The sequence below is a fragment of the Lepisosteus oculatus genome, chromosome 12 (assembly GCF_040954835.1).
Source record: "Lepisosteus oculatus isolate fLepOcu1 chromosome 12, fLepOcu1.hap2, whole genome shotgun sequence".
NCBI lineage: Eukaryota > Metazoa > Chordata > Actinopteri > Semionotiformes > Lepisosteidae > Lepisosteus > Lepisosteus oculatus.
Genome location: NC_090707.1, coordinates 19,053,180 through 19,074,950, shown reverse-complemented (window position 1 = coordinate 19,074,950; position 21,771 = coordinate 19,053,180). Strand labels below are relative to the sequence as shown.

The window sequence follows — 21,771 nt, the reverse complement described above, 5'->3', positions numbered from 1 at the left end:
GATGTAGTGCGCTCTGGTTAGCCTAGGATCTTTCTACGCATGCTCATCCCGAGCCCTTAAGGGGCAACTGTACCTGAACACAGAAATGTCCTACTTTCTCTTTGCTTGCTCTGTGATAGTGTCTACTGCCTATATTTGTGGTGAGCTCTGCATATCAGTGGAAATTTTATACAACTTAAAATATTTTGTTTCAGCTATATTTTGGCGCTGTCTCGTACATAGAGTATCAAGAAATATGTGTAAAGCTATAATTTTTATTGCTGAACTTGAGACAATATCACAATTTGTTTGCAGTCCAATGCCCAAAATGTGGTTAAATGAGGGTAAATGATTTTTCCATACACATCACATTTTATGATCTAATTTGGTTTGTTTTAAATCGATAGTTAGGAAAACTCTGATGTACAACATTTTATTAGCCTATTGCCTCACTCTGAGTAGAATATATACATATATAATGTACATATATAATATACATATAATGTAATAAGGATGTACTTAATACAAAAAAACACACATAGCAGAGGGAAGGGCAACAGACCCAAGGATGTATGTAAAGTTTGTATGATCAGTCTTGAGATGAGATAAGGAGGCCACTGTGTAAAATGAAGACATACGTTTAAAAGGCAAGGTCCACTGGACACTGGAGAGATGGCTCTTTGTTGTAAGTAATATGGTGTCGTGTACAGTATCTGGCGTTTTGCTCTGCTGGAGGAAGGGGGATGGGAGTTGTGCTTCTTTAGAAAGTAGGCCATTTCTGTGTATGACTATTAAAGCCTACTGTAAACTGCAAATACAACCCAAGCAGGATATCCCATAACCTCTAAATATGGTCTTCACACTCTAAGTACAAAACCCCTACCGTTTCGTATTTTGAATGATGGTGCAGTTTAATTGTGCATGAATTCCACACAAAACACTGTGTAAATGAACATTGTTTTTTTGTGAAAAAATAAATATAATTTGTTCAATTCAGCATAGAGACAGTCAACTTCTTAAACAAACTTACCTTTGAAAGGAGGTTCATTTTCAGGGCATAATTTACTGTTCAGAATGTTGTTGAAATTGTGATTTCTTCTGTGGTAGCTCTTGATGATTTTACAAGATGTGAAAAAAAGACTATTTCACATCTTCTTAATTGTATGGTGTAGTAATGGTCTTTGCTGGAAAGGCTCTGTAGTAAAGTCAGAGTTTAAATATAGTGCTCTAAGAGAGAACCCACAGTCTCCACCCTTGCCAGTAACTTTTCTGTGGTGTTCTTGGGTATACTTCTTATAATATTAATTCTCCCAGTGTCTTTTTTTATTTTACACACTCAGAGGGCATGAATCATGTTGTCCTTAAGTTGCTTTCAGTATGCCCTTTAACCTAAAATATTTCCACCTTCTGCATTACAGATGTTCAAAGAAATGTTCCCTGTATACCTGAGTTACACTCTGGAATTAAAAACAGAGGTATACAAAAGTTCATTTAATATCATTGAACGTAACGTAATTTGGATAAAGAGTTCCATACTCCAAATCATCATGAAAGATTTTTATATGATTTTTTTAAGTAGGAACTCTTATCAGAGCTGACTCAAAGAGATGAGGGTTCAGCTATTGCTTTGACACAATGAGCAAATGCATATGCTTAGTTAGTGTGCACACTGTGTATAAAGCCTAATCTTCCTTCCTGTATTGCTAACTCTCTGTTGCATAATATTGTAGTGATTTTATTTCTCAGAATTTACATCTACTTTTTTTTCTGTACTGTAAAAACACATCTTGACTGAGTTGTAAGGGGTTTGTAATACTTCCATTGTAGTATGTTATCTAAACTTTTGCACTCAGTTTCACATATTTTTGATTACCTGACATGCCACAACAAGCTCTTGTGTACGTCAGTGTTAAATTGTGCTTTAACCATTTTTAGTCAGATCTGTGTTTTAGAAGATTTCCTAGCAGATCATTTGCAAAGATGGATTATATTACAGAAATTCACAAAAAAGAATATGTGACTTTAAAGCATATAAAACATAATGTGCTTTTCTCACATACAACAAAGATGTAACAGCACACCTCATCTCTTTACTGGAGTTCTTTCAAACAGAGTAATCAATTAGATACCAAGCGTGAAATTACAGTGTCTCAACTGAAATCAACTCCTGATGCTATAGTGTTACATTCCTTCATAGGGCCACAACTGTGCGTCTCTGCCATTTTGTATGGAGAAGTTTAGAAGTGAGCTCAGCCAAGCAGCATTTCTACTGCTCTGTTGTTGAAAATATACAAAATCATATTTGTGTTTCTCTTAATTTGCTGAAGGCTAAAAAGATCCTTAAGCAGAGCATGGTCACATTATTTAGCCGTTTCCTTCATCATGCTTTATCTAGGGAATGGATTTTGTTCTTTTTGAAAAAAATCTATATCAAAATTAAAATATTCCAGTGGAAAAAAAAGTTTAATTTCAAAACACCACCAACATTAATTAATACAATAAAGAAATGGAAATTCAGTCAATATTAGATTAACTAAAATAAAAAAAATATTACATGCCCAAGTATTATGCAACTCCATCATCAATAAGACTACAAAGTTTCAATTTTTTCTGACATTTTAAATTTAACTTAATATGGCCATGAAGAAAAAAAGGACATTAAAGCCTAAAGTCACTTAGATACATCAAATTTTAAATAATGATTAATATTTTAAAGGAGAAGTAGAGAAGAGTGCTGAAGTCTTGAACCTCAGTGAGCCATTCTCAGGATATTATTTTGTTTATACCAAACATGGAAACGACACAGTGTTTAGCATCACAGCCTCACTACGCTGGGGTCCTGGGTTCAATTCTGGATCTGGGGTGCTATCTGCGTGGAGTTTGTATGCTCTCCCCGTGTTCACTTAGATCTCTGCGTGCTCTGGTTTCCTCCCATAATCCAAAAACATACTGGTAGATAAATTGCCTTCTGGAATAATTGTCCCTGATATGAGTGTGTACCTGTCTATGTATGCCCTGTGATGAACTGGCATCCTGTCCAATGTGTACCCTGCCTTTTGCTCATTGCTTCCTGAGTTAGTCTCCAGGTCCCCGGTAATCCTAAATTGGATAAAGTGGTTATAAAAAGGGAGGATGGATATGATACTGTATGTAATTTTTAAATTATTCCTAAATGCATTTTTATTGCACAGTTCTTTTGCAATTCTCCCACAAGATCTACGCATATTTCTATGTAATACATAAGAAAAAAACTAAACTGAGGACTTTGCAGTTACTGTAATTTAACCTATAAATCCTGCTGGAAGCAGTGTTGATAGACCAGCAAGTTGCACTCTTCCTTCTGCAAAACCATTTCCAGACAAATTCCCTTGTGTTCTGACAGGGAACATTGTGCTGTAGAAGGTATCATCTTTCAGGTGAAATGTTAAACCAAGATCCATGTCTACTTGGTAAAGATCTTGTGGCAGTATCCCTAATAGATTCCCTAATAGGTGTTAACTCCAGTTACTCCACTACTGTTGACTAAATTTAATTGTGGATTTACACAATCTGCCCTACCTAGAGAACAGCCTTGATTACATTTGTGAAAAAATGTATTACTTCTTCACGTAAGCTGATTTCTGTCCAGTCCTAGTCAGTGGGTCTTCAGAGTGTCTTTGATCAAACAGTTGAGTTATCTTCTGCTCCCTACTTTTAAGTGTCTATAAGGCCCCTGGTAATAGTTACCAAGGCTATTTTCATCCTGAATACACTCCTTTTGTGAATAACCCCTTCTAAACTAATCTGCTTTTATGGGCTTTACAAAACTTCATAAAAGGGCAGAACAAGATTATGAAACAGCATAATGAGTTACATTATTTCAAGACATTTAAGAAAAAGCAAACTGTATAGGACATTAATACATATACAGAGATTATTGTTAGAAAGTGAAAACTTAGTGTTTCCCTTATGATCTACACTTGTTAATACACATCATGTTCAGACATGAGGTTCTCTACATGTGGTAATGTCTGATGCAATTATACAATGTGGCTTAGTTTTCCCCTAATCTGTCAACAGGTACTGTTGGTGGAAGTTAATGTACGGATCTCTGCTGAACTGCTGAATAGGCTGAATAGGCACTGCCATCATAATGACCTGCAGCCTTGCCATTGTGGAGAAGCTTGTGTGTCTCATTTGCCTTGATAACTCAACCGGCAGACTCAGCCTAAGAAAATGTTTATGATGAACTCTCTAAAGTGGGAGGGAGGAATGATAGAGAGCACCTCCTTTGGCCCAAATTAGAAACGCATGATAGACATGCAATGTTGGCATTGATCGTGAAACATCAAAGTCTGCTTATTATCGGAAAAATGCAAAGATTCAAGCTCGACTGCATCTGGTTGCATGAAAACCAATGACAGTAACATTAGCGTGCATTCAGAAAGACAGATTAACAAAAACTGTAAAGAAGGTATTGTGGTCACCAGCATGAGTGTATAAGACTGCACATGAACTGTACATTAGAGGAAGAACCTCCAAAGAAACGAATAGCCCATAGCAACTGAATGTGATCAAGCTTTAGTATTTCCCACAGGTACTGGACAGACCAAAGTCAGATGAGCCTGTATATTCTTAAGATTGTACAGTATAGATACCTTCAACATTAATACTGAACCACAGACATCACAAGACGTCAGTGCAGAGTCCAAGATCATGAAAAATCACCCAAGCAAGAGGTATAGATTTAGGTATAGTCTACGATGTTCCAGACTTATCCATAGATGTACTGGCAGACTTTCATAAGACTAGGAAAAGAATGACATCCTCAAAGGCATTATTGTCAAGCTACCCAAGAATAGGTATGAAGTACATTGTGACAATTGAAACCCTATTCCTAATAATCAGTGAAGTAAGTATTAAGTAGGTTACTGCTCAACATGACAAATCAAGACTTCAGAAGGCCAGGGATTCCAAAATATCTGAAGTACAGAAAACCAAAGATCATAATTTATAACAGTAATGTTAAAGCCAACAAGCTATGTGGGAGTGGATGTTGGCAAGTAACAAAGGAAAACATGAACATGTGCTTTTTTCTACCAAAGATGCCTCTGGAAAAGGTGCTTAATCTTTTGGCCAAGTAAGATATGAAAACAAGGACAGACAAGAATCCAGACAAGAGTCACAATTCCCAGAGATGTAGACTTTCAGACTTCAAAGGCTTAGTCATGTGTGTTTGGAAGAAACACCAAGTATGTGTTTGATGGACACCCCAAGGGAACAAAAAGAAGGGTAAATGAAGAACAACATGGTGGTACAAAGTTCCTGGCACACTTGGGCAAAAGGGTTTTCCTTTGGCATCCACAGACTCAGGTCAGAGATCAGAACATGTCAGTCAAGGGACAATGATTTACTATAGACTGCCAAGTGGCAAGAGTTAATTACTTTATCTCCTTCAAAGGATGAAAAGGTACTGTAACAGGTAAAAGGTAACAAAAGGGTAACAGCTTCAATTTAACAGAAAAACAACAGTGTCACTACAGAGACAGACATATACTGTATATCTATGTGAGAAATACAAAAGGCATACTTTTTCAATGAAAAGGCAGATCTTTATCATTTTCAAATAACAATTACATAATGTGATTATATTTTAATATTTTACATTTTATCAGTAACTGATAAAATTGTAATACTCAGTTTTGATTTCTTCATTATTTTTCTTCTTTGGATATAAATTCTATGTACGTATTTCACAGCTTTAATTGAACACCATGTCTAGCTGAGGCTGTGAAAAGTTGAACAAATGCATCACACATGACTGCGATAGCTTATAAATCAATTTAGGTATCTGAATAACAAATAAAAATAGGCACAATATTGTGGTCATGTGGTCAGCAACATCAGTAATGAGCATACACACAGAGAGCACATACAATAAACTACTCACACAGAGCAATGTGGTGTACGTAGATCTTCTCAAGGCTTTTGATAATTATACACAAAAATGATTTACTAAATTTGTTAGTAAACAGAGTGCAGACAAGGGGTGAATGCTCAAATTAGGCTGATGTAACTAGTGGAATACCACAAGCCTCTGTTCTAGGACTACTGCTCTTCCTAATTTCTATTAATAATATATTGTTGATTCTGTCATGGTTAGTAAAATATTCAAGTTTGCAGATTCCAAATTAGAAAGATTATCTAGCACTGTAAAAACAGCAATTGGAATTCTTAAAGGATTAAGATAAAAATCGATGCCTGGCAAAACCTGACAGATAATATTTAATGCAGACAAATGGAGTGTATACTGTAACATGCAGAGAGCAATAACATAAACTATAAATGCTGAATGGGAAGTGCGGAACTTGAAAGACTAGTTCCGAAAAGATGTGTTTATGTTGACAAATCACTTACACCTATTGAACAATGTGAGGAAACAAAAAATGTAAACAAAATGTTAAGATATATTGTTAAAAGCTTAGAATCTAAAACAAGGGATCTCATGTTAAATGCTGAAATACACTAGATAGACCTCATGTAATTTTATGCAGAATACTGTCCTTGTTGAGCAGAAGAAAACAATTAGATACATTCTTGGATTTAAGGAATTGTTCTAAACTAAATTGTTGAATGAACATAGACTTTTTAGTCTTGAACTGAGAGGACTATGTGGAACTTGATTCAAGTATTCAAAGTTCTTAAAGACATTGACAGTGGGATGTGAATAAACAGTGAAATACAACCCATAGGACACAAGTAGAAACTACGTGGATAAGAAATTAAATTGGAGACAGGCACTTTTCAGACAAAGGGCTCAGGGAGTGTGGAACAAGGTATTGCGCAAAACCACATTGTTGAAGCTGATACCCTGAAAATAGATGAGATCCTTGAATCCATTCTGCACTTGTTTCTGTTAAATGTCATCTGCCATGTTTTTACTCAATCTTAATATTTTTCTTATTTTTTTTTCTGCAGGGTTTCCATTTTAATATCATGTTTATATTTGCCTAGTGAATAGACCACAATCTAAAGCATTTTATAAGGGCAAGGGTCCTAATATGGATGTCTGTGGTACTCTACTAATGATATCATACCTATTTGACAATTCACCCTTTACAGTTATGCCCCATATGCCTTACCGGAATCAAAATCTAGCCTGTGTAGATTATGAGACCCTTGATTAATCTAGATTAATGTGGCTTCAGTATTCTGTATGAAAGTCAATGAAGATAAAGTTGCATTAGTCACTATTACTGTGTCAGTAATTCTAATTACAGTACATTGCAATCATGTAAAAACACAGTAGCTTCTATTTCTTGCATTTTGTTCCTTACACTCCAGGAATTTAAGAATAAGCATGCAATTACCTGGGTGTTCAAGTTTTTTTTTCTTGATCTGTCTGTTTGATCCTACACCCTCAAAAATAGATTTTTTTTTTATTCTCCACTATTCCTTCCTAGTTCAAATATTTTTTAGTTTAGATTTCTCTGCAGATCCTTGCTCCAGGTCTACTGATACGCATATGATTTAGATGTAATCCATCACAGTCTGTACAGATGGCCTTTGCCATTAAAAAGTTTTGTGTGATGCAGACAGGATTCTTGATTGAGTTCTACTCTTCAGGCTGTTTCCAAGTTCTTTGAATTTGTTTTAGCATGGAAAATGTTCTGTAATATGCCAGTGTTGTAGGTCCCAAAATGAGCAACAACTGGGCCTTCACCTGCCTTTTGCTACAAGCTTGTCTGCTCCTGGATGATGTTCGCCACCTCAGCTCTAAGAAGATGGTATACCATTGCTGACTCAGTGTCCCTGATGTAATACTTCAATTGAGTGGGAGCTGCTGCCTTGAGGTTCTTAGTGTTGACTATTTGATTCCAGGTTTGGGAATGGAGCCAAATTGTTTGGCAATGTAATGTTAGCCGAGGTATTCAGGATAGTCTTCAGTGCTTCACCTTTTTGATGGACTTTTTAGCTACTGTGTTATTGTTCTGTTAACGTGGGGTAAATGGCTCTATGCATATTGTCAGATCCTCAAAAATATAAATCTGCAGTTCCAGTAGCTCCATCTCCGGCGCATTCTTTTTTGCCTAACTATGTAATGTCCTAACCGTCTCCTCAACAAAAAGTTCTTCCAGTTACTGACGTTGCTGTGGCTAGATCAAATGTTTTTGTTTAATTTTCAGTTTGTCACGGTGTTATGTCATGGTGAAAATGCTGATGTTCTGATGCAAGCAGACTTGAGCTTCAGGAGAACATCTCCTGTTGATTTTGAAGTTGTAAAAGAATTAATAGGTGGAAATGCTGAAAATGTGTGAGGAACATATTCCGTAAACATCTGAAAACTGTTCCCGTCAATGGCATCATAAGATTAATGCTGAAGGAAAAGCAGTAAATGGCAGTTTTTGTTCAAGCATGGTACCGTTAGGCTGGCCAAAGTTTAAACAGCAACCACTGCTGCAAAGAAGAGTTCCTTGTTTTTAGTTGTCCTCTTTTTATGCAGTAGCAGGCATAAACAATTAAAAAATAAAAACATACACAAAAGTTTATTATGATTTCAATTATGGTGTTGAAAAAAATTTCAACTTTATAAACTTTCAACTTTTTACACACATTAAAAAAAGGATTTAATGTTTTAATAGAAAGATTTTGATCAAACCTAAATTCACATTCTTCCCTTCCTTTTTTTACTACTTGATGAAACCTAACCAATATTCCCAAGATGCTATTCCCATTCATCAACATAAACTAATTTCAGTTCTGCAGTCCACTCTGGTTTTCATCTCGCAACTACACCCATCAAGTTGATTAACATCTCAATGCGATTCACATCAGGGGGTAAAATGGCCAATCCATAACTGTTATCACACTTTTCTGCAAAACACATAGGGTTAGTATCATGCTGGATTCAAACATATTCAACAAGTCTTCAAGGGCTGGGAAATAAACTCAGATTTTCACACCCTCACACTTAGACTTAGTTGCACTAGTAAACAGAGCTGCTCTGCTATTCAGTATCACTCATTTCCCATTATGTTTTAGCATTTGATTATATATTTACTCTACAATGATTAAAAATTCAACAAGCTTCTTCTTTTATGCATTCTATGCAATACTGTCTAATAAAGCCTAGTTTTTATTCTTTCAATACAACCTGAAATTTACTTCTTGCAGTTTTGTTTTTCAATTTTAGTATATAACATAATCCAGTATATCCATACAAGAAACTAGCAGGAAAAAAATCACTCAATTTCAAAGAGAAAGAGAAGCAGGATAAGAGATAATATGGTTGTCACACTAATGAAGTTCATTTCAAATTGGTTTCTTTATTGTGAAGTAGAGTTCTAAGTGTGAACAGCTGTCTTTCTGATCACATAAAGAATACAAAACATTTCTCTCATTTAAAAATTAAATTTACACCTGTTATAATAAGTATACATTACAATATAAATTCTTAATACTATATATATATACAGTATGTAGTGTGTAGTCAAGTGAATATTAGAGGAGACAAGAAAGTGAAGAGCAGTAAAATGGCTGTTCTTCCTGTTCAAATTACAGTGTAAGAATAATTGAACAAATGTTTAAAATTGTGTACAGCATAAATAAGAAGATTAAGAACTTAAGTTGTCAGCTTTAGATATGAATGTAATGCAGTCATCTGGAGGAGGATCGAGAAAGCAGCCCCCCCAGCTGCTTGAAATAATGTTAAAAAATTGTTTAAAGTATTTCTCTTTTGTTCAAATTAAATCTTCCAAAACCTCTTAAAATTTCAACAGCACTTCTAAATCATGTTTATAAAGTACATTTCCCAGGAGCAGCATTTTCAGGGTTGTCGATATAACATCTAAACATGTTCCTCAAGACTGCAACGTAATTTTTCTAAAACCCGAGATGGGCATCCTTTAAAGAAAACATTTTTGCTTTTGAAACAAAAAAAGTTTGAAAATCTTAATGGAATATGGTGAGATGTAAGGAAATTTCCTATTAATGCTACCGATGACATATATCCCTTAAGACTGGAAGATTTATGAAAAAATGTCCCATCAATGTTCTCTCATTTCCTAAGAGAAAATTGTCTCTTAACAATTCAGTTTGCCCTTGACAGACCCTATACATCAGCAATGTCTGCACGGCTTGGTATCCCATTCAAGTTATCATAAAGCATTTCATCCTCCAGAAAAATTAGATTTCTGGAAATGTAAAAGCATACAACAGCTAAAAAGAACTGGTGAGTAGTGAAGTTTTTTTCCTCAGCAAGTTTTCAACTGCATTTTGTCCATTCCAGGAAGGAAGAGCTTTATGTGTAGAATTCTTTTCCGAATAACATCCTTTAAACTGACAAAACAGACAAATTTCATTATGACTGCAATGTTTATATTTTTGAGCAATTTCTTGGCTATGAATATATTTCACATGATTCTTATCTTTTTTTACAGGGATCCGCCCGGATCCACACTAATGATGTATATTTAACAAACTATATGCAGGCAGCGGATGAAATTCCCAAATTAATACCAACACTGGATTCTGAGAATCTGATGAAAAAGGTCTTTGTGTTATTTGCAGTTATTTTATCATCTTCATAAACAAGTTTGCAAATAATTTGTAGATCTTTGGGGGGTGGGGTGGGGGGGTCCATTTAAAAGTGTAATATTAGTGCATTAGTATTTTAGTGATTCTTTTGCTTATTTTTTGTCTTTATGAATCATTTCATTCTTATAATACATACAGACCGCCCCCATCCTCGTCCTGGAAGGCAGGTGTGTCAAAGGGCTAGTCACTTAATTTTTGTACCAACATAACACCTTCTAGCAGTCTTTCCCATTCTGCTGCTTTAAAGAGACCTAGAAAACGTCCAAAATGCAATATATACGGAATTGTTCAATTTGTTCAAAGAAGGGAGCACATCCACTCTTCAGGTAAAAAACAATAAAAAAACATACTCAAAAAATTACCCCAACATTAAAATAATGTCAAGGTCTACTACTATTCATTGAAACCATTAAGGAAACTCAAACACATGGTCTTCACCAGGCATTAACAGCAATATATACAAATTATTTTTCATGGGGAACTTCCAACCAATTGTTTTACCTAATCAGCACTTTGTGAAAAGTACATTTTAACTAGCCTTCTTGTTATATGTTTTCAATTTGTACCCTCTCGTAAAACACTATATGTAATTAATTTCAACTACAGAAAGACTGGCTTACTGAGCCCGTCTCTTCCTTAGTGCACGTGATAATTCAAGAACAGTTGTAATTACTTTTAACATTCAGTGTCCCCTAAGTGATTTTAAGACAGATACAGTACAACTGGTTCATGAATAGTGGAAAGCCATGGTACTGAGCACTGACAGCACTGTACACTCCTCATGCAATAATCACTTAAGCTAATTACTGTAAACCAATCACGCTCTCCTAATTTTTACATCACTCGACATTAAGTTCCAGAAACTGTCATCTGCTCAGCAGTATTAAAAGTAGGTCAAGCAAACTGTTTTTCCAGATAGTATAACTGAGGTCAACTACAACACCAAGTTTAAAGATTTTTGAAAATCAGTTTTATAATGATTTAAATTTTAGAATGGGTTTCTAACTGGAAAAAAAAAACGGGTCACAGGTTTCTTATTTTAATATATTTTTGACAACACCAGTAAGAAAACATTAGGCCAAATCATAGAAAATTGCATTCAATTACAAATATTTCACAGGTTGTTCATATTTAAGTAATAATACCATATTAAAAAAACCAACTGACATGACAAAGTAAAAAATGCAACAATTTTTAAAAGAAATAATTTTCCCTCTGCTGATACATTTTTCTAAACAATTCTAGTTTTACAGAGTAACCCTAAAGTAAAGCATTGATCTCCTGTATAAACATTTCAGTTACTAAAACATTTACATATCACCAGAAAAGAAAAGCCCTGGGAGTATGCAGTAACTGATGCATCAACAGCAAAAAATAGTCTAATACATTTTTATCATGATTTTAAAAAGAAACGTGTAGTACACTTGAATTTGCAATGTGGATGTTATCTTTTTCTCCTGGGAGAGCTCTCCTTATGCCTGTCTTCAGGTTTCCTAGCATCCCTGTATCTATCGGAGTGTCTGCTCTGTTTGTCAGATTTCTCTGTTTGCTTTTCAACTCCATTTTTATAGAAGTCCCTACTGTCTGTTCTGGAGTTTGTCTCTTTGCGACTCCTTTCTTTTGACTTTGACCTTTCTCTCCAGCGACTTTGCGGCTCCTCTTCCCTGCTTCTGTATCTGTCTCTGTCATAATCAGACTGGGAGTTATTTTTCATGTTTTCTCGTTCTTTTCGAGAGTCAAACTCTTTGTCCTCACAGTCTCTGTTTTGCCTGCGGTGCTGGTCCTTGTGACTCCAGTCAGGACTTTTTGGCTCTTCTCTTCTGTCTCTGTGTCTGGAGGTTTTGCTGCTGTTTTTTTCAGTTGGTCTTTCTCGTTCCTCACTGCTGCTGTCTCTGCGTATGGGGTCTTGCTTCTTACTGGAATATTTCTTTGTGGTTGACTTTGCAGATCCTTTGTCTTTCTTCTTGCTTTGCACTTTTTTGCGCCTTGAATCTGAATCTGTTAAAAGAAATAAGATTTTTTTAATAAGACATGGTGTTGCTCGATATCTCTTATTAGTACTGTCCTATTTACCCTAATCTCACAAAACTACAAAACATGGAAGTGTGCAGTAATTGATAACTGAGAAAGAGGACCAGCCACATTTAACAAAGCCACCATCAACACTTTGGCAGAATTGTCATGCCTGAAGTCAGAGGACTGGCAGTAGACTTAGGGTTATTAAATGATTGTATTGACCCAGATCGGTATAGATCTACTATTTTCAATTATTGTAGGAGCAATTTTACAGATTATAATGCTAACGATTATTTTTGCCTTTTTTGGGGTGGCATTCTGAATTTATATGGTCAGTTACTACTTTCATACCTAATAATCAAACTAGAAAACAAATGTAAGCTCAATGGTGCAAACGTTTACCTGCTTCTATTGCAGGCAAAAATAAGAACTAGCCTTAAGTAAACACATTTGAATATGTGCATCTTTTTACACACACAAGCCGTGCAGACTATTTTCCATTTTCATATGCTTTGGATTAGACATATCCCTCCTAAGTGCTATGTCAAGAAGTTCAGCAAAGCTGCTGCCGTTTACTTAGGTGCCATCTGGTTCTTTGCTGAATCAATGGATTTGTGGTCAATTCCAGCTGCTGCAATTCTCTCCATGACTTTATAATCTCTGTAATCTGTTATTTGTGCAGATGTATTTTATTTCTATAATACACTTTCATAATTTGCAACTCACATATTATTTGTGGCTAATTAAGTATACTCCAGTTTTTTTCAGAATGAAATTCTTGGACTCTTTTTCAGAGACAAAATCTCAACTTCAGCAAATCATCACTAAAGTGCATTATGTCACATTAGAAACACTAGTCGCTTTGTCACGAAAATTATTTAGCTAAGATCTACACAATTCTTTAGAAGCCAAAATGCAGAAATAGACATACACGTATTACTATGGTTTATGTAGGCACTGTTTTAATTTTAGCTCCAGCAACATTGCCATCTTGCAGCTTGGTCTTACAATTTTTCAGAACCTTAAAAACTGTGCTGAGGAAGGGAAACATTTAGGAAAGTCTGTGGTGCTGGAAGACCAGTAAGGCTACTTTTCCCTAGAACACAATTTCCAAAGTAGTCGTAATAATAATCCTTACACTTATATAGCAAGTTTCTGGAAACTACACTAAAAATTATTTAAGTTAATAGGGACTATGCTCCACCATCACCTGGATGATGCAAGGCAGTGTGCCAGTACACTCACAACAGATCAGCCACCAGTAGGGAAGAGAGCAGAGTAATGAAGCCAATTCATAGATGGAGATTAATAGGAGGCCATGATTGGTAAACGTCAGGGGGAAATTTGTCTAGGACCCTTCTCCTTTTGAGAAATGCCCTGGGATTTTGGGCCATGTTAACGACTGCTTTAGTTCAGTGGGTTGCCATTTGTGAGTGGCAGGGTGACAGCTACTGGAAATGCCCCAGTATGGCGATAAAAGACACTGTGCTGCACAAGGTGCAGTCCTTAATTGAAACTTTAAATTAAAGTCCCAACTATTTCATCGCTGAAGACTAAACAACATGTAAACGTGTTAACCCTGTTGTCCGGGCTTAATCCACTTTAATTTAGCTTCTACAGTCTGGCCAACCTAAATATCACCCTTAACTGGTGCAGGTTGCTGGTTGATTGATCAAGGCTGAGTGCTTTACTTCAATGGTGGATAGGGGTGGGTCCTCTTCTATATGTAAAGCAAATTGAGAATATTTGGGATACAAAGTGCTATAGAAACGCAATGAATTAATAGTGCTATTAGCAAACAGAGGTTATATAAGCAAAATATAAAAAATAACTACCCCACATATCTAAAGAGACTACAAAAATGTAATTGCATGTAACCTTGCAGACCACTCAACATAATACACGTGTAAATTCCCTTTGAAGACTTCTAATTGTACCAATTCATTAAAAGATTATAAACGATAAATAGTCAATTAAAATAATTTGACTCAACTGAATGATATAAGTGGGACACGGCAGCTCAAAGCCCAGAAATTCCTCACGGTGAAATAACAGGCAACTCATGACATTCCCAGGGCAACACTGCAGGCAGGTCAACATTGCAAAAACAGCAGGACCCCAGGAAGTGAAAAAGCCATTTTTATGGACCACTTAATAGTATTAATAATTATACAAGCCTATACCGATTTCTTCTACTTAGTTACACTGAAAGATTAACAACATTTTGAAATGTGGGAAAAACACTCAACTCCTTAAAATATATTTAAGCTTGAGTTCTAAAAAATATACAGCTTTTCACTTCAGGAGGTATAGCAAGACTGCAGAGGAGGTGTTACTAATGGCAACATGCTTTGCATTAAAATTAAGCAATGATCCTATTCTGTTTTGATTGTCAAATCTTTCACTTTTAATTCCTAAAAATATAGGAAAGTATTTTAGTCACATTTGTATCTTAAATTTGTATAATGTCTGCTGTTTTTAATCATAGTTTAGTATGCATGGGTAAGTCATAACACAACTGACAACATAAGCCTGATAAAAAATTAAGAAACAAACATCTCTAACTCTACATATCTTTTGCTAAAACATTTCTCAATGATTATTTATTCATTGATAGTCCTTTATTTTGAAAATGTTAACAGCAGTCGATATGCTGAAGGAAGTAAATATAACAAAGCAGAAAAACTGTGGTAAACTAGTAACGGCAACTGCACACAATAAAAACGTTTTATGGCAACATACTGATAAAATGAAACAAAACAACAACTTTCTTATATTAATAATGCATGATGACTGCTTCTTTTAATTGATTTTATTCAATTTTTGAATAAAAAAACTTGGTTATCTATCTTATTGGAGCTCAGAAATATTTCATATACACTATACGTATTTTTACTATGCTGTGAAGTGCTTTGAGATATTGTTACACTGTAATCTGATAATACATGTTTACGTATCATTCCCAAAGATTTTAAGAACATCATAATGGTTAAAAAAGGCCCATCTAGACTGTCTTGTAATTTGTAGTTAATTTAGTTCATCCAGATTTCAATCTTTAATGCAAATTAATGCAATTTCCAGTGCTCTCCTCTGGTGTTTATAAAGCACACAGGGTTACTTTGAGGATTCTGAATATTTGACTCAGGCCTCCTCAGTCTTCTCTGTTTAAGACTGTCAATACAAGAGATTCATTTAAGGTTGGGAATGTACATGGTTCCGCTACTCATTTCAGAGCAGCAAATATTTTGTAAAATGAGGTGACTAAAACTGTAGGCACTATTCTTACTCTAGGTATGGCTACAAGATGTACCTCCTTGAGATTACTCAAAAGATGGTTACTAAACCTTCAGTATATATATATATCATTTAAAATGTATGCAGCTGTTCTACTTCTACATACAACTGTAACTTGGTGTATGTGATTTCTTTTGGAACACATAAGCAATAGTCAACAGGAAAACAAATTATTCCAAATTAAGGATATTTCGCTGATTGCTAGACCATACAAACCTCTTGGGAATTTACTTACAATTACACTGTAATTAGGAATTACTGCTTCAGTAACACTATTAACTTTAATTAGACCTGCTGACTACAGCTCACAGAGCAGGGTGCTGTGTGGGTACCTGAGCTACTGCTTCCACTGCTGGACGAGGGCTCTGATTCACTGGAGGAGTCCGTGCTGCTCTCACTGTCACTGCTACTACTGTCCGAGCCTGAAGAAGAGGATGAAGACGAGGAGGAGGATGACGACGAAGTATCTGATGACTCCACCTCTTGTTTCTGTGTCATTATCATTTTTGGAGCGTTTTTCAAATGCTCTCGAAGTTCATCTCTGGTGAAATCAGAAACAAAACCATTGTGTGCTTATTTATGTACACAGGAAGCAGTTCTCTGTGAGGTGCACAAATACCACTAGAAACACTGAACAAAAAGCTTAAGAAACAAACAGAAAAGTTACAAACCTGTAAGGAATTCATTAAAAGTGACATATTCTATGATGTATATGTACAATGCTTCATATAAATACCAGAACACCATGTGATCAATTACTTAGCACTGACGAGAAAACATGGACTCCTGCACTCATCTGAACAAGAAGAAGCAAGCAAATGTCAAGCGTTTCACTTACGTTAGACCTCCCAAGCCAATGGAGGTGAAGAAATTAATGGCAAATCTTGTGTTCCTGGGATTGTCGCGGGGAAACAGCCCATCAAAGAACTGCTGCAAAGTGCTAAAAAATGGAAAGTTTAATTGAAAATAATTTATTTGGAATCATATCCTACAGCATTTTGGCAATCTCTGTAGTTTCCTCCAACATTCAAAATTTCAATTAAAAAATAAAATCTTACTTTAGAAACAGTGAAACTATATCAGTTTGGAATCTGAAATACGAGATAAAAACTGTTTTCAATTTTTACTGGACAGCCAGGTTCTGTGTCATATAACTTACACATCTTTAAGCCGTTCGTTGAGTTTAGGAAGTCCCATGTATGCACAGAGCTCTTGGAATAAAATTTTGACAAAGATTCGACTTGATGACGTAGTCGTTTCTTCACTCATCTTTATACACTCCAGGACCTTAAAGAAAATACATTAAAAATAAAATCCAAGTAAGGGTTCTGTTTACATCTTAAATGTGATTTTTGCTGGTAGGGCACTTTACAGTATCTAAACTGCTTTCATATGAAATTATTTTTTTAAATAAATTCTGTATTCAAAGTTTTTCTAAAACAACCTATCTGTTAACTTATTTCTGCCAAAACTGAAAAGAAATTAATATTTTATTAACCATTTCAATTTTAAGGCAGTGGTTTTGCTACTTACACTCCATGGGACAGAATCTGTATACAGCAGATGTGCAAACATTCTGGCAACATTTCTTAATTTATTGGTTTCCAGTCGGTGAATGGTTTCATACTGTTCTTTAAATATGGCTTCAAAGCTCTCCATATAGTCTTTCTTTAGCAAACAGAATCGCTGCAGATAACACAAAAAAGGATGTTACTGAACAAGACACATTGCAAAGTTACCACATAAAATTCTTTTAGCATCAGATATATATATTAAAATCCTTCATATTCGCATCAGCATCATCACTAGTTTAAATCAATCATAAAGAGGTTTTACGACTTCCTTTTTGAAGTATACTTTTTGTTGACAAGCTCTGGGAAATGTCTGCAAAAAAAAGGCAGTCTTTCACCTCTCAGAGATGAATGGTAAGTGTAAAGATGACAAAAACAGTATTGGACTCACCCCAGCAAGAAGACCAAAAAACTTTTCATATGTTCTTTGCTGTGCACAGCAGTCCAAAATCATATTGCATAACTCTTTCTGTGGGAAGAAAACAAATTTTCAGTTACCTCAACCTAAAACATTGAGAGGTTTATAAAAAATGGCTCAAATACAAGTCTCTGTTTTGTGGATGAAACAGCAGCACTACCAGAGACAAAAGTGTGACGTAGTGATGTATAAGTGCAACAGTCTGAATCCCATGTGTACGCACTCAGGCTCTGCAGTTATCTTCAGAAAAGGCTTACCCAGTTCCCAATATATATAAAACATTTTGAACAACTAAAGCTGCTTTCAACATGCATCGACTGCCTGTGACCTATTTGAAATCCAAGTTTGAGGCAAGAGGGTCCAATAATTTTAAAAGCAGCAAATACAGTTTTAAAACAATCCAGTTCTTCAGAAGAGCATTCACAGGCTGGTAAATAATTAAAAGAAAGCTTTAGATTGTTTTCATACAGAAAAACAAGACAAGTCTATGCATTACATCACGCTCACCTCTCAAAAAAGACTCAGCTGAAGTATGTACCCAAGGTTTAAATATTATGTATTGCAGATAACTGTACTGCCTAAGAATAAGCTTTTCTTTACAGTTCATGGTGTTCATGTGTTTTCATCTACTATAGTTGTTGTGCAAATCAAAACATCACTGATTATAGTAATCTCTCTCTATTACAGTAAAATGTTCACGATAATAGACTAACGGTATTGAGTGCACTTATCTACTGTGGAAAACATTTAATTTTAATGTAAAGCTATAACACATCAAGGAGAAACATTCTGCTAGCATCCGCATATTTTCAGGTCAGGGATTGAACCCATAGTCCCAGCACAGAGAAGCAGCAATGCTAACCACTGCACCACCGTGCTGCCCTTAAAGCTGTCATTATTTTTTTTACATAAAGTAATTTCCACGGTTGAGGATAAGGATACAAATAAATTTTATAAATGGAAACTACATTACCAAAACATTACTTTCAATTTTGACTGACATATATTGATTTATATCTGACAAACCAATAATATGAAATTCTGAGTTAAATTTAACCTATTTTTTCCACCCATGAGGAGCAGATATCTTTATCCCAGTGAAGTAAGATATAATAACTTAATAGCCAACAATAGTATGTACTCTAGTTAAATAGCTGCAGGATGTTTAGCTATAGCTGTTATACCAAAATTGGGGTTTTTATGAATATATTTCAATGAGCAGCTAAGCAATACCCTGTTCAATTATGGAATTCAGAAGAAAGGTGGCAGGAAATCCAGAGGACCCTCAGGCCCTCATGTGGTGAAGTAACTTATCACTCTGGTGAGTGTAACACTTGCCAAAATCTGGCCTTCCTAAATTTTCAAATAAAACGTTAAATGTTGAATTTAGTTTCTCTCTCCATGGAGAGGGAGTTTCTTTCTCCATCTAATCTTATGTGCAGTGGGTCTGCTGGGACATAATTGCTTACACTTATATAGTGCTTTTCTGGACACTCCACTCAAAGCGTTTCACAGGTAATGGGGACTCCCCGCCACCACCGCCAATGTGTAGCATCCACCTGGATGATGCGACCGCAGCCATAGTGCGCCAGAACGCTCATTACACATCAGCTATCAGTGGGGAGGAGAGCAGAGTAATGAAGCCAATTCATAGATGGGGATTATTAGGAGGCCATGATTGGTAAGGGCCAATGGGAAATTTGGCCAGGACGCCAGGGTTACACCCCCTGTTCTTTTCGAGAAATGCCCTGGGATTTTTAATGATCACAGAGAGTCAGGACCTCGGTTTCACATCTCATCCGAAGGATGGCTCCTTTTTACAGTATAGTGTCCCCGTCACTGCACTGGGGCATTACGACCCACACAGACCACAGGGTGAGCGCCCCCTGCTGGCCCCACTAACACCTTTCCAGCAGCAACCTTAGGTTTTCCCAGGAGGTCTCCTATCCAGGTACTGACCAGGCTCACACCTGCTTAATTTCAGTGGGTTGCCAGTTGAGTTGCAGGGTGATATGGCTGCTGGCCTCTCATTAAGGTGCACTTAAGTCATGGATGGATCTTTCCTATTCCAGGGGTTCTAGGCAGCTGATCACCGATACCGATATATACCGATATCTTCTTTACCCTGTGGTGTGTCTGGTTAAAGAAATTTGGACTACTGGAGCTGGGAAGCAACATGGATGTCATACACGCCTGGGCTGCTGCTCTGTGAGTGAGCTAGCTGTGTTGGAGCAGCCGGTTTAGAGAGAGACGTAACTGAATGTTATCACCTGGTGACTCTGAGCACCTGGATTCAGTTTACCACACCCACTGCAGGTGCTCTTGAGAATAAATACACGGATCTGACAGAAATCTAGGGTCTGTCACTAAGTTTGAACACTGAGGCTCTTGAGCTTAATTCATGTCTGATCACTTCTTTGGTACTTTGACTCCTGCTGGCTTGTTACTACTTCATCTCCTGGATCACCCCTTGGTTTTGACCCTGACTTGTCTCTTGAGCTGTCACACCCCCCATGTAGGGTATGGGTAGACACGGTTGGAGAAAACTAAAAAATCTCTGCGTGCTGCAAATGATGGACAAGCCAACAGCAGCACTTGGGCGAAATGATATTTAAGGATTCCCAAAAACCAACAAATGTGGAGAACACCTGGTGGCAAGAAATTTACATAGTTGAATATATACAGTTGAAAACAATACCATTAATATAAGGTTTCACATACACTATTCTATGTTGCCTCCTTTAATCCGATCCAGAACCTATCTTTTCTATTTAAGTCACACCCTTAAGAGAGCATTTTTTTACATAGTGTATCCACTTCCATGCATGCACCCATGAAATAAATCACTAGATACAAAGCAGTTAAACTTAGTGAGATAAATTAAGTGTTTATTTACTTAAATAGCAGCCTTGTTGTGAAATATACTTAGTTGTGTGTGGTTTCGCTTCAGTGTGCAGGGGACAGAGCATGTGTCACATCAACCCATCTACCAAACATTCCCTTGTGCTTTGCTAAATTGTCTTCCTGGTTACAACCCTTGCTTGCTGTGGATAACAACCCTGGACTGTGTCTGCCTGCACCACACTCTGGTTCCTTAGCAAGTCACAGTACCATGTCTGTCTGCATGTGTGGAAGTTGGTTCACCAGTCAGCAAGAAGCCTGCTACTCATCCCCAGAGTGCGTGCCCCCAGTTCCCTCCGGTTGAAATAACACGCAGCTCTAGACATTCTCTGTGTGCTTCATGCAGGCTCCCAGACACAGCTGCCTTTTGTGCAGCAAGTGGGCTCTTTGCGTTCCTGGATTCCACCTCAACAGTGTCATTACAACGGACATTTATTTCTATAATCTTAATAACAATTCCAAAACTCATGTATTTCTCAATCAGTGCTAGTTACAGTACTATCTAGCTATCTGTGAAATAGCTCAATAACAGACTTAAAAACTTATATTTTAAAAACATCATGCCCTTCTCTTCAAAAGATTAACTTTAAGACCCTGCTATCTACTATGCATGTATATCAGCTCAAATCCATCATTTAGCTTATACACTCTTGACAACATTCACAGTCCCGAACAAAAAGGGACAGGATGAGGGGCAGTGATTTCAAAGAAATGCATGGTAATATTATATTGAAAGCCAGGATGGCCATACTGTAAAAAAAAGCAACTCATCCAATGCTCCAAAGCTAAATGTGTAATGGCGTATGAACAGGAGAAATGTTTCAGAAACAGCACACCACCTGGTCTGTAAAAAGCATGATGCCATATCATCAAAATCAATTCCATGAGGAATGGAACCTGACATGGTGTTCACAAGCCTCCAGTAATGGACAAGCTGAAACACTATATGACCCAACCCCTTGGGCAACAAACCCTTGAAAAGCCCACACATTGGACAATAAGGGGTATTCTGAAAAC

General features: G+C 36.4%; 1 protein-coding gene across 1 annotated transcript in view; it reads right to left on the bottom strand.

Annotated features, from left to right (window-relative positions):
- Window positions 1-11,571: 11,571 nt before the first annotated feature.
- The window catches only part of cwc22 (CWC22 spliceosome associated protein homolog), a 48,934-nt gene continuing 38,734 nt past the window's right edge, over window positions 11,572-21,771 (bottom strand). The window contains exons 16-21 of the mRNA XM_015359046.2: window positions 17,827-17,904; window positions 17,398-17,550; window positions 17,024-17,151; window positions 16,703-16,804; window positions 16,197-16,405; window positions 11,572-12,552 (exon numbers count right to left, since the gene is read on the bottom strand). Coding sequence (XP_015214532.1) covers window positions 11,999-12,552; window positions 16,197-16,405; window positions 16,703-16,804; window positions 17,024-17,151; window positions 17,398-17,550; window positions 17,827-17,904 — 1,224 coding nt within the window. The 3' untranslated portion in view covers window positions 11,572-11,998. The remainder of the gene's footprint in view (window positions 12,553-16,196; window positions 16,406-16,702; window positions 16,805-17,023; window positions 17,152-17,397; window positions 17,551-17,826; window positions 17,905-21,771) is intronic.